At 44.3% G+C, this 17,354-nt stretch overlaps 1 protein-coding gene across 1 annotated transcript in view; it reads right to left on the reverse strand.

Annotated features, from left to right (window-relative positions):
* The window catches only part of OBSCN (obscurin, cytoskeletal calmodulin and titin-interacting RhoGEF), a 2,124,484-nt gene that overhangs the window by 1,434,161 nt on the left and 672,969 nt on the right, over positions 1 to 17,354 (reverse strand). Inside the window, exon 60 of the mRNA XM_078665296.1 lies at positions 14,904 to 15,164. Coding sequence (XP_078521422.1) covers positions 14,904 to 15,164 — 261 coding nt within the window. The remainder of the gene's footprint in view (positions 1 to 14,903; positions 15,165 to 17,354) is intronic.

Consider the following 17,354-nt stretch of genomic DNA (forward strand, 5'->3'; position numbering starts at 1 on the left):
CGGTGTCTTGTCTAGCAAACACCACCACCATATATAGCCCCTTTTCTGCCCGTTCGACTGGTCGACCGTCGGAACATCAGCGGACGGACTTTCCGTCCGCCAGGGTCCCCCCTGCCATACTAATATGGCGAGGGAAATGGGTGGCTGGTGCTGTAGGATGTAGGGTGGATCGCTTCGCCATGCGGGCACTGGTGATCTGCCCTACATCCTAATAGATCCCTTAGTCTTCTCCTGTAGCAACAGCTTGGCCCCCTCATAGGCAACAATGATGTATTGGATAAGCACACCAACCTGGGTAGTGAGGAATAAATAGGGGGAGCTATGATAAAGCATTCACACAGGTGGGCATCCAATCCTCCAGATTATGCCTACCATTCTAGTAAGGAAGTTGCTTCGCTAATGAAAGTAAAGCCACAAACACTAGCCCCACTCACAGTGAGATGCCCTTGCAAAGATTGCTTTCAGGGTAGATAACTAATTTAGTAGAAGAGATTAGAGCGCTCAAGGCAGCCGTAGGTAGTCTTTCCGAATCCTTTAGTAGGGTACTTAATGATGAAAAAAGTTCTATGTCCTAAGTCAGTTAATCAAGTAAACAGCAAGGTGGGGTAAGCCGAACCACGCCTTACTTCAGGCAAATCCCCGGGGGCTGAAACTGGTACTAGTGGTAGTGGTAGTAGAGTAAACCATGGGAGTGCCAAACGAGCCCAACAAGCATCAAAGCTTCAAGGTGGGTAAATTTATAATAGAACCTCCCTCCATCCTTTTCCAACCCCGAACCACGTACAGGGCCCCCAAGCAAGTATCCATCCTCCACAGGTAACCAACACTGACACTTCCCCTGGGTGGAAGCGGATAATTCATTTGATTAAGTTACCTAAGCTCCCTCCTGACATATGTAGCGAAGCTGAGGTAACTTTAGTCAATTAGGCAATTCACTGGATTCAGCGAGTGAGGTTCTGTCGATCCATAATATTAAGGACCAAAAGGCACTCCACCTCGGGATCTGTTACAGACACCATTGCCATTACACTATCACACCGTGACCTAGTAGAAAATCTGGTAGCCTTTAACCTTCAGACTCAATATCTTTTCAACACTGCAATCGCTTTAAATATAATCGCCCAGATAAGATGAGTGGCTTAACTCCTACGCCGTTTAGAGAGGACTGGGTAGCTAGTCCGTATCCCCAGGTATTATATGTTAATCAAGAAGGACTAGCCTATTGTGAAAAGTTACAGGACTCAGGAATGCATGACAAAGTGTGAACCATTAGGTTTCTTCATGAAGCCCTCACCCACCAACCTAGTTGGTGGCATGCTTCATCATCGGGCCCACCCAGTGACACCGAATGTTTTCCGGGTGTGCTTCTACGCTTGGATGCAGCGGAGCAGGTATGTAGCTGAGTGTGCAGTGTGGTGACGTGAAAAGTGAGAATTAAAAAGCTATGCAATGGTCCCAGTACCCGAGGGATAATTAATTTTTAATAACTGGGCCTCTGTTAGCATATAAAAAAGGTGAGTGGATGTAATAGGAGTATATTTTAAGACCTCCTACAACCAGGTGTGGTCTACATGTTTCAGCCAGGCCTTTATAGTGAAACTGGCTTTCCTCAGGACTATTAAATAAGTGATTGTGCAATTTATACTTAAGTGAGTGTGTTGATTGTAAAAATGTGAAGCACTCGCTAAGGTGCTATATGTGTGGGAGGGGGATTCCCTCTCCAAGCATAAGCTGGCGTTTTGCCGAAAATGCCCCAGGGAGAAATTCGGCAGAGGTGTTGACCTGTACTGGCAGTCAAGACCTGCAGGGAACCTGTTGCTCCATCACGGACCTCCGAGGAAACGGCTTAACTCCTAAACATCCCAGTGATCCCCAATCTCCTGGGTCCCCACTTAGAGAGATTGATCGAAGTTGTCCTTTACCCCCTGCTATTAGTTCACAGGCCATTAAAACAGCACACACAAGTGAGTTTACTACTCCCCGCCCCGATGGTATACCCCCAACGTCAACCAGCTTTCCTAGTATTCCTAGGAGTATTTTAGATCAGGCGCCAGGATCATAAATCCCTAGGTCCATCCAAATGCCAGGTATAAACATATCGTTACGCATTATTACAATACTATCCTGCATATACTACTTGCAACCTCCAGCTATGAAATAACATGCGGCGAGCTAAATGGCCCATGATTTTAGATCGCCCAGAAATGTTATCCTCCATAACTAATGAGATGGAAAATACAGTAAAAGCGATGGAGACATCCCTTCTTAAAAATCAGCCGTCAAATGATTTTATACAATTGCACAATACATTATTTTTAAAGATTAGATCGTACTTCCAAAGACCAAGCAACGCCAGTACAAGAGAAATCAGAGCAAAGCACCACTGCTACAATACTGACTGTAGACACGCCCGTGGGGCCCTTAGCGAGGCTATGAAGTCAGGTGATGTGTCTAGAGTGCGATCTGCTAGGACCACATATAAGAAGGGCACCCTTTCTGCCCAAAAAGCCTGGGTTGAGGATAGGTGGTTGGAATTAAAACGTGCTTGTGGTACCAAAAACTCACAACGGTTTTGGTACTTGTTAAAATGTGGGAGTGGAGGAGTGGCACCACCCTCGGAAAATTATGTTCATCCGGATGAGTGGGTGTGGCATTTTTCTGCTCAATATGCTAGTGATGAAGTAGAGGATTGTGGATCTCTATTGATACACTTCTACCCTAATGATAAGGTATTTGATGAGGCAGATGTTAGTGCTGAACTTAATTCACTTACAGGAGGTCCAGCACCAGGGCTAGACTGTGTTCTTGCTGATATGTTCTTGCAGGACCGGCCTAAATGGACCCAATATATACTTCTATTAGCCAATGCTATTACCCATGGCACTCCCATCCCGGATACCTGGCGGGGGAAGAGATAATCCAATATACAAAAAAAGGAGATAAATCGATGCCTGGCAACTACAGACCAATAAGCCACATGGATTCCATACAAAAGGTGGTGGCTCGGCTTGTCCTGGCCAAGATTCATGTATAGATGGACCAAAATTCCATCATTAGCCACCTTCAGGTAGGCTTTCGGGCACACATAGGCACATTCAACCAGGTCTTTTGCTTTGTTACATTATACTGGAGAACAGTAGCACTCGGCAAGGGCAGCATGTATGCTGCCTTTGTTGATTTGAAATCAGACTTTGACCTGGTCCCACAGCTTAAACTATGGGAGGTACAACTCATGCTACGGTGAACCCGGACACCCCTCTGTGCCTGCTTGGCTTCGTAAAATTCTGCCCGGGTGTCCTCGACGTCTGATTGCAATGTTGCTGGTCCTGGCCAGGCGTAGGGTGGCAATGTGTTGGGGCCGCAGGGCCGCTCCGAGGGTTGAAAGTTGGTTGGAGGATGCTTCCCGATGTCAGACTCTGTTGTCAGAGTTCTGGGACTTACTGCCTGCCAAGTCCTGACCAGTCAATATTTGGGGCCCCCTGATCACCTATCTTTATTCCCGTGCCCCTTCCAGCGGCGCTGCCTCTTCCGCGATCCCCGCCGGCTTCGCGCCCACGGTAGCTGCTGGTTTTGGCCTGTGACTGTCTCCCCTCTCCCCTGTGGCCTCCCTTGCCCGCTGCCCTCTCCTTTGCGACTGTCACTTGTGATTTTGTACCTCTGGTGGTGTGGGTCTTTCATGTAATGATGCTGCGACTTAAGCCTCGACATGCTTTAGTGATTGATATGGGGCGTTGTTGCCTGGATGTCAAACTGCTTGACCTGAGCTCTACTGTATTATTCCGAGTTGTTGGATGGCACAGTGTAATGTGTATGACTTTTTGCTCCTCAATAAAGTTTTTTGAAAAATATATATATATTTTTTCAAAACTATGGGAGGTACTGAAAGCAATGGGGATGCCACTGGACTTCGGTCCACCTCCACAAAGGTAACTTTGCACAGATCCGATGAGGGGTGCAGGGAGACAAGACAGATCCCTTCCCAGTACGCAAGGGCATCCGTCAGGGATGTGGGTTAGCTCCTACACTATTTTCCCTCTTCTTCGATGGAGGGGTACATTTTCTGGCCACCACCCACATTGGCACTCCTGTTTTAGCTGGCAGAAAGATCCAGATTTTTTATGTTCACAGATGATACATCTCTAAAACTCCAAGTGGCTTACAACAGCCACTGCGAAGATATGAAGAATGTTGTCATCTTCTTTTTTTTTTGAAAATCTGTTTATTAGCAAAGTATGTGAAGCAGTTACACACATTTCAATTTCAGCATATCAAAATAAACCATGGAGATATCCGCTTAAAACAAATCTGTAGCTTTGTCATTTCGATTTCACATTTTACATTTTATGGCGATCAGAACTGTCGCAGTTAAACAAACCCCCATCTTTAGAAACCCTCCCACCACCCTCGAACAACCCACCCGACACTCTCTTTGCAGCTATCAAATGAAGTGAATAGAACGAACATTCATCTGGGTCACCCTTATTAGTACAACATGTAGTCTCTTTTTCAGTACACTTAGTCGGTGCGAGGCAGCAAGCCAGTGATTGGACGGTCCTCAACCCATAACCTTGCAACACAGCCGGTGACAGTGTGTGAGATGAAATTCCGGCTTCGGACATTTTATTCCATATTCGGTGTGTCACTGTTATCCCCTTCCTCCCCATCATCCCCCGTTTCAAACTCCCCCAACATGGCAAACCAGTCCAGTGAGATCGGCCTTTTCCGCAACCCTCTGTATTCTTCGCGTTGCAGCGCTTCTCCCTCCGCCCTGCTCCAGCGCACTACCTCTGCCTTCCATAATTCAGGGTTGGGTGGGTTAGATGACTTCCATCTCATTGTGATAGCTCGCTTCGCCAATAATAAGGCCAGATCTGCAAAGCGTGACGCCACTGTCCTGCTGCGCTGGGAGGGTCTCAGCCCCAATAACGTGCCTTCTAATGTAGGAGATCGGGACAGGGCTCCTGCGCTCTCAAGCGATGCATGGACCGTGGTCCAGTAGTATCCTAACTTGGGGCATTGCCACATCATGTGTATCAGTGATGCATCTTCAGTGTCGCAGCGGGGGCAATTGCTTTTAGCATCGGGAAACATCGTATGTAAGCGGTGCGGGGTCAGGTAGGCCCTATGTAACAGCATTAATTGTATGAATTTGAACTTGGGGTTCCTGGCTACTTTCCTGGGAAACTGCAGTATTCGGTCCCATTCCTTGTCTCTCAGGGGTCTACCAATATCCTCCTCCCATGTCTCCTTGAGAAACGAGAGAGGGAATGTCCTCCCTTCTCTGATGCCCGCAGCAAGCCATCTCGTCAGATGTGCACCCGGTCCCATTAGATAGTGCATCTTAGTGAGGGGGTTTGTGTCAGGTTCCTGTCCCTCAGGTGCCCATGTATGTGTGATATAATTGCGAAGACCGGCGTACAGAAGGAATGATCCCCCGGGTATGCCTTGTGTGGTTCTGAAGTCTTCAAAGGACAACAAGTGGCCGTCTGTAAACAGGTCACCTACATGCGATACTCCCACGTCATGCCATGTGGTTAGTGCGGTCATCGTGAGAGCTCCTGTGCCCAATGGGATGCCCAGAAGTGGGATAGTGGGGGCATAGGAAGACTTAGGCGAAGTGTATTTCAGAGCCTTCCTCCAGTAAAGGATCGCTAGTCTAAGTAGTGGTGGGGCATCCCTCGGTATGTTCGAATTAGGTAGGAGTAGTGTGTGCAATTTCCCTCCACCGTAGCCCTCCACCGACATGTCGATCTCTTGGAGATTACGGCCAGCCACCCAGTAAGCCAGCCATTGAAGCTGACACGCGTAGTTGTAAGCTCTAAAGTCCGGCAGGCCCATACCTCCCGCGCCAGAGGGGAGTTGCAACTTAGACAAGCTTATACGTCTGCGGCCGTGCCCCCATATGAGCTCAGTAAGGAGAGTGTCCAGGGTCTTAAATGTCCTACCCGTCCCAGCAGCCATTGCCTCCCCCCTCAGGCAAACTTTAAAGGCGTCCCACTCCACTAGCCGGGAGCTGGCCGTGTTAGTATTTGTGGAAAAGTATGAAACTATAGTGTCAGACAGGGAGGCCCGAAACACAGAGTCCTCAAGTAGATCTGGAGATAGTCTCCAAGTTGGGATGGGGGTCAGACGCCTACCCCACTGCCAGGTGAGTTCTACCGGACTGTGGTCAGACAGAGTTTTCCCCATGTGTTGGGTTCGGACTATGGAAGCCGCTAGGGAACGGGAACAGAAAATGTGGTCGATTCTGGTATGGAGCTGGTGGGGTGGTGAAAAAAAGGTATATTCCCTGTCTCGTGGATGTGCACTACGCCACACGTCTGTCAGATCCCATCCCTCGGACCATCTCGCTAAAACCTCTGCCTGTTTTTTACTCTCAGCCGCCTGCAAAGGGGGATGTGACCTATCCAAAGCAACATCAAGCACAGCATTAAAGTCCCCTCCAATCAACAATTGATGATCCGCCCAGTCTGCAAGTACCCCGTTCACTGTCAACAAGAACTCCGCCTGATTCGAGTTCGGCGAGTACACACACCCAAACACAATAGCCTCCCCGTCCAGCAGCCCCCGCACAAATACATAGCGCCCCTCAGTATCGATTCTGTGTTCCAGCAACTGGAAAGGGACAGAGCCGCGGAACCAGATCGCCGCCCCCCTGGAGAACGCAGAATAGGAGGTAGCAAAGAGCTGTCCCCTCCATTTCTTTCGGAGTTTCATGTTCTCAGCAGCATTCAAATGCGTCTCTTGGAGGCAAGCAATCTGTGTCCCCCTGCGGTTAAGTTGGGCTAATATCCTATGGCGTTTATGAACCGCCCCCATGCCACGCACGTTCCAAGTGCACATTTGGTATTTATTAAGCGGCCCCATTTCCATCTATGAGACTCAGTCGGATGAGAAACCCGGGTACCCATGGTAGTCCGGTTCCGTGAAAGGATGAGAGTGTCTTACAACCCTGGATTCCCTGAACAAAAGGGTTCCCAGGCAAACGTGCCCGAGATCCAAACCATGGTGCCCAACGTGGGCACAAGTCAGTTAAGTTTGTATGCATCTCGGGGGTGACAGGCCTCTGTCAGTAGTCTCTCTCTCTACGGCCTGTATTAGTTCAACAGCCCACCCAGAAATAGGCCCCTCATGCAACCCACCGCCTACCATACAAGTGGGGGGGGGACAGTCATACGTTACCACCCGGAGGGGAGCATACTTGCAGCAGTTCAGAACTCCTCCGCCATCTGGGCTGTGACCTTCGGGAAGAGCGGCAAGCTGTCGACCGAACCAGACACCTCAGTACGGGTGTCAGTGGAGATGGTGTGCCTGTCTGCAGCTGCTACCGCGTCGTGCGCTGCCAAGGCCTCCTCCGTTAGCCGTTGTCGCTGTAATGAAGATGGGTGTCTGCCTGTGAGGGCACCAGAATGGTGCGGCTGCGCTGGTACACCCTGGGAAGAGTGTTGTCCCGGGCTGGGGCCTTTGTCCTGTCGAGTCGGAGGGTTCCCACGGTTTTCGCCCTGGCGATCTTCAAACGGGTCCTGTGAGGCCGGCGGTGATAGGGTGACTTCCATCCATTCTTCTGCCTCTTCTGGCGAATCAAAGAAGTGGGATCTGTTTGCGTGCAGAATTTTGAGCCGTGCAGGGAACAGGAGCGCATATTTCATGTTTCTGTCTCTTAGTTTGCGTTTTACGTTCATGAAGGTGGACCTGGCACGCTGTACAGTAGGAGTGAAATCAGGGTAGACCGAGATGTTCTTGTCCTCAAAACGTATCGGCGCCTTCTCCCTGGCTGCCCGCAGGACAGCGTCACGATCCTTGTAGTGAAGGAGGCGTGCGATCAGAGGACGAGGGGGTGCTCCAGGTTTGGGGGGTCGCGGCGGCATCCTGTGTGCCCGTTCCACACTATAGAGGGCAGTGAGATCTTCTTGGCCCACTAACTGCCGCAGCCAGTCTTCCACAAATTGGGTAGGGTTCCTCCCCTCGCTTCTTTCCGGAATACCTAGGATGCGGACGTTGTTGCGACGGGCCCGCCCTTCGGCATCGTCCACCCTATCCCACAGTTGTTTAAGTTGTTTCTCCACACCTTCCAACTTAGTGGAGTGTTCCGTCTGTTGCGGTACAAGGTCATTCAGTGTGATCTTTTGTTCCGCTACCCGTTCTGCCAGTTTGTTGTGATCAGCCCTTAATAATGATAGTCCCGTCGCCATAGTATCTATACGTGATTCCAAGGCTTCGCGCGTCGCGCGTATCTCGTTTAGGATGAGGTCCAATTTTGCATCCTGGGAGCCCCTTCTGGTCGGTGGGATGATGTCCACATTGGAGGAGGCCAGTGGGTCTTCAGAGCCCGTGGATTGCACGTCCATCGCGGCTCCCTGGCCATGGGTCCTGCCCCTGGGCTTGCCCATGGATCTCGTGTGCAGGGTGACGCAGCAGTGGGTACCTCCGGACGCCGTTGCCTGCTCCGGAGACCAACCAATACGCAGTCCACGGCCACCGGGGATACAGGATGTAGTGGTCAAAGAGGGCAGAGCGTATATATGGTCTATGCGCGCTGCACTGTAGTTGGGGAGCCTGTAAGTCTACTGGGGGCAGCAGACAGTCGTCTCCCCTGCTTCCAGGGAGTAGAAGAATAGGGACCGTGTGGCCCTAGGTGTTGTTAGGCACGACTCGGAATCCTGAACAGGAGCGTGATGGGCAGCTATGCTGGGAGTATATGGCCAGGCGGTATTGCTCACGTCGCACTTCCACGCAACGGGCCGGTGCGGGTCCTCCGGCTCTCAGTGGTGTGTCCCACCCTGTAAAATGTCCGGTCCGAGGGGAGCAACACCCCGGTTCAAGGCCCCGTCTCACCTTCAGGGCGCCGAGGGTACTGCCCGGCTGTGCTGGCAAAATGGCGCCGGAGGCAGTCAATACACCACAGCCCCGGTGCACTCAGAAAGGTCCAGTCAGGGTCGGGCACTCCGGTCCGATGGCCCAGGGAGCGGTAGCACTGCACCTGCAGGCCCAACCAGAGTTGCCGAGGGCAGACGCCGCAAGGACGAAGGGCGAGCCGGCAAACCAATCCGGTGAGGTTCCCGCGCGTCCCGCAGGTCTCACAGCAGGGAAGCCGGAAGGTGCGCAGTGTTGGAAGGCAGGCAGCAGGGCCACGGACATGTGAGGGTGTCCGTGCGTGCTCCGGAGCCTCCGCTGGAGTCCACAGTCACTTCTGATCAGGGGCCCCGTTTGGACCGCGCTGATGGTGCAGTGCGAGTCGGGCAGGCCACCCAATTGAGCCCGGGGCTTCGCCTCGTCCCGAAGGCCGCTGCAAGGGCCGGTGACGCAGCGTTCTCGCGCTGCTGGCCGAGTGGAATAACACCTCACCGCTGCTTTCAGCACCCCCCCGGGGGCTTCCGGAGCAGAAATCAGATGGGCTGCCGCATGGGGCTGCAGGATATATTGCTAGTATTTTTGGGCTGTGGACGGAGCTCTGGAACTACGCGTCCACCATCTTCGGCTCCAGGCCACGCCCCCGAATGTTGTCATCTTCAAGGCCTACAAATTAATGCTGACAAGACCAAGTTCATGGCTTTTAATCAACATCGATATTTACCGGCAGAATAACTATGGATGGGCTTCCCCTCGAACTGGTTGATGCATTTGTCTACTTGGGCATCAAACTGCAGAAGGATATGAGAAGGAAGCTGCACATTGATGCCATGGCATTAAAACACAAAACGTTAGCGAGCATTCTAAGAAAGGAATTTAGGACTTCCCTAACTAAACCACTCAGCCCAGTAATTCAAATTTATAACATCAAAGTGGTGAGCTTGGCCCTTTATGGTGCTGAGCTATGAGGCCTAGAAATTCTACTGAAGCTAACTGTTGCTGAGAATACATTTGTTTGAGTGATAACTAGTCTACCACAAAGTACAACCATTGTTCCCCTAAGGAGCGATCTATGTAGGAATGCTATGGCGGACCTCGCCAGGTTAAGACCTATTCTATACTGGCACAGGCTATGGTGTACGCCGGAACTGACAGCATATGCTGAGGGCTCAAGGGACATTATTGATACAGACCAATTCCAAAAAATCAGCCGGCTGAGAAATCTGAGGGGCCTCTTCTGTGGAATGGGCCTTTCAAATCTTTGGGATAGTCTCACTAACTCTTTGTTCCAGAAAAAAAGAAATGCTCAAGGACATATAGTGGGAGACGATAGCACATGAAGCGTGTAGGTGCCACGATTCCATTTCACTCACAAGGCTTTACCTACAGATTATATCTCACCCAAATCTTGAGCTTTATTGGGATGCTATTACAAAGCCCTTGGACCGGAAACTGTATTTCCAATTTAGAAACGGAACCTTATCTTTAAAGTGCTTCACATCCAAATGGTCCACCACAAAGAATAACAGATGCATAACATGTGCAGACCAGGCAGCAATTCTGTCACACTTACTGTTTGTCTGCCCTGCATACGCAGGCCCGCGCAAAGCATGGCTGGTGCAAATTTGCAGGAATATGGGTACAAGATCATGTAGTACAGCTCTCCATATTCTCTGTACAGGTCCATCTCTCAGGTACGCTATTCCAATGGCAAAATTCCTACGGTGGATGTGGGATATTCGTGTGCAGCAAATTACGCTTGAAAACTGAAATAGGAACGCCTTCTCATTCATCTATCTGAGCTTGGCCTAATGTGAAGAGTGGGCTCTAATTCGCTCTTATGTGCCTTTTTTGTGACCAATTGAGATCTTCTGTGAATTTTGTTCTTTTATGTCGTTTCTACCATGAACTAATGTATTGGCATTATATTGGGAATTTTGATGATTGCCTTGCTATTTTGCACAAAAATTCGTATCCAAGTTTTATATTTATACTGTTTTAACTTTTTATCTGTAATGCTTTTATGACATGTACTGTCGAATAAAGCATCTTTTAATGGTTTGATCAATTGATCTTTATTTTTATCACATTGCCTGTGTTGCGTCATATTTATCTATTTCGACTTTTCCAGTCTTCAAGATGTTTGGCCACTCAATTTTCCTCCTTGAGTACAAAAAAATAAAACAATAACCAAATGGTGAGCGAATATATTCATCTTGCACTAAGTGTGCTAAGAAACTAAAACCTCACAATATACATATATTCTGCACAGCGGTTGTTTTCAGAAAGCCATTACCTTAAAGTCAAACCACCTGTTTCAGTAACTTAAAAAGTACATAGAATTAAGAATAATATGCTGTGAATATTTTAGAGCTTTAATAGTTATTGTTTAGGAAAAGTGCAATGTTTAAAATAATCTTAAATATTAAGAAGATCTCACGGGATGCATAATCTTTGGTTTGTGACATACTGTGCTCTAATTCCTATTGCTGAGAAAGGTTAAACAGTTTCATTGGCACTGAAGAAATACATGAAGATGTGCAGTTGGATATTTGTTACATGGCCATATTTCCCCACCACACATTCAGCTTGCCTACTAAATGATCTCCCCTTGACCACAGGTTTTCTTAATCGACTCTTCCTTCTCAGTGTTGGGACTCTAAGATATTATAAAATGAGAATTACTGAAAATGAGTCAATGTAGATAGGCACAATCAGATGTATTATATAAATTATTGAATAGCAATAAGAGCATTTTTGCACAGGAGTATTACGAAGATGGCCGCAGATTTCTTTTTTATTATGTAATCTATACAGCGCAATTGTGACCTTGGTGCTCTATATCATATGTATGCATTCAGAGGTGTAGTCAGAGCAATGCCACAAGCTAACAGGTGCACAACCATGTTTTCAGAGCTTTCCTGAAATCAAGTAAATCTTGTACGGAACGTAGAGAAGGGGGTAGGCTGTTCTATGATGTTTGGACAAAATATTGAGTTGTAATATCGGGAAATAGAAATATCAGAAATAAAACAACGTCAACAAAAATATAGTGATCCAAGTATATCATTGTCAAGAATATTGTTTCTTTTAGGTAAGTAATATTCTTAAGAATATCATTGTTGTTAATATAGTTTTTAATACTATTATTTTAATGTGTTTTAGTTCATATATTAGTTTATGTGTTACTATTGTTTGTAATATTGTTATTCATGTTGTAAAATATAGTTTGTAATATTCAGTGATTTAAAATTTGTATTCAATTGTTAATAGTGATTTAGAGTGTTATAACAGGTTGTTGGGTTTGAAGGTGGAAGGGTGGGGAGCTAAGTAATATTGAATTATTAATTAATACTTGTCATTTAAATATGTGATTTATATTATTGACACAAGTTATGTAATACTGATTTATTTCAGTAATATTTTAGGTGGGCGTTGCTAGGTTTGTAGTGGTATAGGGTGGAAAGTTAATTAAGTAATAATTAACAGTTAATAATTCATTTAGAATTAAGTATTTCATTGATTATTAATGATGTAAATTGTGTAATACTTATATTTTTTAGATATAGTTTAGGTGTGGGTTGCCAGGTTTGTAGGGGGTATAAGGTGCGGATTTAAGTAATTATGAATTCACAATAAATTATTAGTTGTTCAATATTTAATTGATTATTAATTATGTAAATTATCTAATACTTATATATTTTAGTTATATTTTAGTTACAGGTTCCTGGGTTTGTAGGGTATAGGGAGGGAAGCTATTAAGTAATACTTTATTAATTATTAATCCATAATTATGTAATTTTTTATCAATTATGTAACTTGTGCTATTACTAGTTATTTTAGTTTTATATTAGGCGTGAGCTGCTGGGTTTACAGGCGCATAGGTAGCGAAATTAATTAGGTAATCATTAACAACAATTTTATTTAGTAATAATTAATGATTTAATTATAAATTATGTAAATTGTTTAATTGTTTATTTTTTAATAAAAATATATGTTTAGTGGTAATTAGTAATGCTTATATTAACAGTTACATATTTTTCTAAATTAATAGGGCTTTTGAAATATGTAAAGTCTTTGAAGTGAAATACTTTCCCTACTTTTGCTTTGACTGTAGTGGGAATAGTAAATTCAGCCCCTCCAAAGCGCAACATTTTCCGGTTGTTGCACAGACTGGAGTGGGAATAGTAAATCTAAACTCTCCAAAGTCCAACACTTTCCATATTATTGGGATGTTTGGAGAGAAAATGGTAAACACTTTTGAAGTAAAACACTTTTCCTATTGTAGTGCGGTTTTGAGTAGTAATTGTACATTTAACCCCTCCAAAGTCCACCAATTTCCCTACTGTTGCACTGCATGGAGTAGGAATGGTATATTTAACCTCTTCGAAGTCCAACACTTTACCTATCTTTGGAGTGACTGGAGTAGAAACAGCAAATGTAACCACTCCAAAGTTTAATGTTTACAAAACTGTTGCTTAGGATGGAATGAGAAGATTAAATATAACCTCTCCAAAGTCGAACACTTTCCCTACTTGCGCAGACTGAAGTAGGAAAAATAAATCTATCCCCTCTAAAGTGCAACATTTTCCCTACTGTTGCATCGACTGGAGTAGAAATAGTTAATATGATCCCTCTGAAGTCTAACACTTTCCCTACTGTTGTGCTGTTAGGAGTGGAAAGAGTAGATTTAAGCCCGTCTGAATTTATAAACTTTCCCTTCTGTTGCATAAACTGGAGTCGGAACAGTATATATAATGTTCCCAGACTCCAATACTTTTTCTAACATATTTTTATTTGTTTATTTTGTTATTTGATATTTTTTAATACTCTTTTATTTTTAAGATTGTTATGTGTTGTAATCTTCCTTTTGTCCCCCTATTACTTCCCTCTCTGTTGTTTTCTTCTTCTCTTTCCCAACATTACGTTTTTTTATATTTGCGTTTTTTTGCTTTTAAACATTCTATATTTATTTTATTTGGTCATTTATTTAATAATTTGTTATCGAATCTGTAATATTTTTAAAGTTTTAATTAAATATATAAATATAACAGACATTTCATAGTAGTAAATTAAAAAATATATAAAATATAAAGTTTTAAGATTTGTGCTACACTACATACATATATAAACACATATATGTGTGTATTTATGTAATTAAATGTTTATATAATATTAAGTATGTTGAATTGATGTCATTTACATTATATTTATGTTATATAATAAATATTTAAGATGTTCTACTTTAAAATAGAAATATATATAGCTATATTTAAAAAATGATATTTTTGTATGATTTTGAACAATATTAGTGTTAAATGATATTTTATTTCCAATAATGTTGTACTTACCATTATAAGTAAAGTGAGGCGATATTTTAGTGAACAATATTTTTGACACAATATTTGTGTCATACAATATTATTTACTGTGAGATTGTGTCAGTGATGCCTGTTCCACAAATAGGAAAGTTGGAGAATGAAAAAGTGCACACACAAAATTGCACAATTTGAAACTTGGAGACAATGAGCAAGTTAACATCTGTTAAGCACAAAGTTCGCAAGGGAAAATAACGGTTGCAATTTTGCTGTAAGAAAAGAGGACAAGAACGATGGAGGACTTTACGGTTTCTGCAAAGAGATATAAACATGACTCTTTTTCACAATGGAAGCCAATTTAGGTGATCAAATTTAACAGGTGCCTACGAGTAGCATGGAAGAGAAAGAGCTAAATTAGCAGCGACTGCTTGTATGCAATAAAGATGCTTCATAATAAATCAAGTGTCCCCATGAATAACAAATTACAATTGTCCAGTTTGCTAAGAATAGCTGACTGTACCGCAAGAGGATGAAACTAATTGTGAAGAAAAGGAGGAATCTTACAGAGTGTACTCAATGAGGAAAAACAGGTGGAGGATAACTTGAGAGATTTGAAGACCTATTTGGAACACTGAGAGACTGATAGGGCTGAAATAGCTATCCTAACAAGTGAAAGCTAAATGTCAAGTACCCACCTATCTAAATATCTCGAGACTTTCTATGAAGCCACACATACCTTTCACATTCAGTATTGCAGAGGTCATCCGGTTGCGTGCAGTGCAGACATATTCTCCAGTATCAACAAGTTCCAAGCTGTGAATGACCAGTTCATGGACAGAGCCTTCTTTTCTCATTTCATATTTCGCACTGGGATGAAGGACCACACTGTCTTTAGTCCACACCACTGATTCAATGACTGCAGATAGCTCACAACGCAACTTGGCTGTTTCCCTCTCTTCTGCTTCTGTATTTTGCAGCTCCTTCATAAACCAGAGAGCTGTGGAGTCAAGAAAACACATTCAGGGTGTTCCATAACCACAGATAGGTGAGGTATCCTACATTCTCAGTTTTCAGTCGGGAAAATATAAGCAAGGATGCATGCTTCACTATATACTTGTTTATAATTTACAACTGTAGGAATTCTTTTCAAAAGATCACTCAGTGGCAGGTCAAAACAATGACTCAGGACCAGTGTAAAATAATCAGATAACACTATTCCACTCCTCCTTCAAAACTACCTTCAAGAGAACGTCTTCATTCTCATAGAGTCAGTGAAAATGACATTTTCTCATGTCAATAACGTCTGTGCATGGTGCAGGCATCCTTTGTTTCCCACAACTTCAACATAACATTAACCACTATTACTATTCTGACATAATTACAACACAATTTCCTACCATATAATTGAATCAGTATGTCCTAACATATAAGTAATAAGCCATCATTAAATTTCCATATATTATCTCTAAATATATGAGCAATAAACCAACTCCAAACAGTCCCGTACTTCCTAGCACATAATTAATACATGTCCATCACACAAATAGTTATTGTTACACAGTTTTCTCACAAAATATATTGGCCCATTATGGCCTAACATATAATTTAACTCATTACTAAATCCTCCATGCACATATAATTGATGCATTATTTCACACGCAAAACTGATGCACTATCCCTTAACATCTACTTAAGAGCCAAGCAAACGGTGCGCCAAAAAGGTGTTGCAAAAAATGCTTGCAAATTATGCACCAAAGTTTAGTCACTTATGTCCAAATAGGCTGCATGGCAAAATGTCCATTTACATGGGGTTGAAAAACGGCCAGCCTAATCAATATTAATTAGAATTCTTGATATTTACTACCCCCTGTGATTGGCTACAAACATAAGGACAGTGGCCTACAACTTGTTCACCAAGAGGGTGTGTACAAAATTCACAATCCCAAGGGAACCACTACTCTTTACAAATCACTTCCCACCTCCTTTGTGGTGTGGCTATCTGTTCAAAGGTTTGTAATTAATTGTGCAGTTGATACATAACATTGCAACTCACAATCAGGAGGGGAGGCCCTTTACATGCCCCTTCCTAATTGCAATTGGGATTGGATCGCAAAAGCATTTTACGTGCCGGAAAAGCTATTCTGACTCGCAAAATTGGTTTAGCACATTGAAAAAGCCCTTTTGCCATCCCAAATCCCGTGTTTTTGTGAACAGCGGGGTTGCGACTGTAAAAGGGCTTTGTTCATTTGGCACCAGTCTCTTAATACTGCGTTAATACACTACCATTTAATATATTATTGTGTTTCACTTTTTGGAGGCTGCAGTCATTTTGCATCGCAGGAGCTCAACATCTTCTCAGCAAGCAATTTTGAAGGCCACATACACAGTCTTATTTTATGTGATTCAAAAGGACAATGTTGGAAGGATGAGCAAGTAGATTGCAGTCCACTTCCTGTAACCATCAGCCAAAATCCTGAGTTTTGAGGTTTTCAGGAAAATAGCTGCCACCGTCTATGGTCTGTGCGAGGGTTTACATGAATAGAAGCAATGCAAACCTATCTCCGATGTGCAGAATGAAGTGGGATGGTGTGATCAACTATTTAAATAACAGGTCACAACTAAGACATTGCAGGGACACAGTGCCAGCAACTGGCACAGGAGCTGATCTGAACAGAATAAAAAAAAACGCCTTGCATTTCTCGTGTTAAATTGAAATGTGAGGATACTCTGCCAACCCCTAGGGCCACTTACTGTATTCCAAACTCATCTTGAACCAAAAGTAAAAGTCTGGTAGCAGACTGAGGTTGGTACCGGATGACTTCCTTTCCCAGAAACCCTCCAGTCATAGTTGTGTGTGCTAGGTAGCTTTCTGCATTCAATTGGTATTATTTTGCTGTGAGCAATGATTAAAGTGATTTTTCTTTGTAAGAGAAATTACTGGCTGGGCAGTGAAATACTCATTAAATGCATGATTGTGCTACCTCACACCACCGCCCTGAGTAAGCCATGGACCACTCAGTCTAGCTACTCCAATAGTCTACTGAACAAGAGGTGAACTTGGTGTCCAGGGTTGGATCCAATAGTGAGATAAAGCCCAAGACACCAGAGAATACACAGCTCCACTTTGGAAAATATGATCCCAGTAACGTCTGATTGTTGTGGGGCTCCTGAAAAAGCTCCCCCAGAA

Source organism: Lissotriton helveticus, chromosome 10 (genome assembly GCF_964261635.1).
Source record: "Lissotriton helveticus chromosome 10, aLisHel1.1, whole genome shotgun sequence".
NCBI lineage: Eukaryota > Metazoa > Chordata > Amphibia > Caudata > Salamandridae > Lissotriton > Lissotriton helveticus.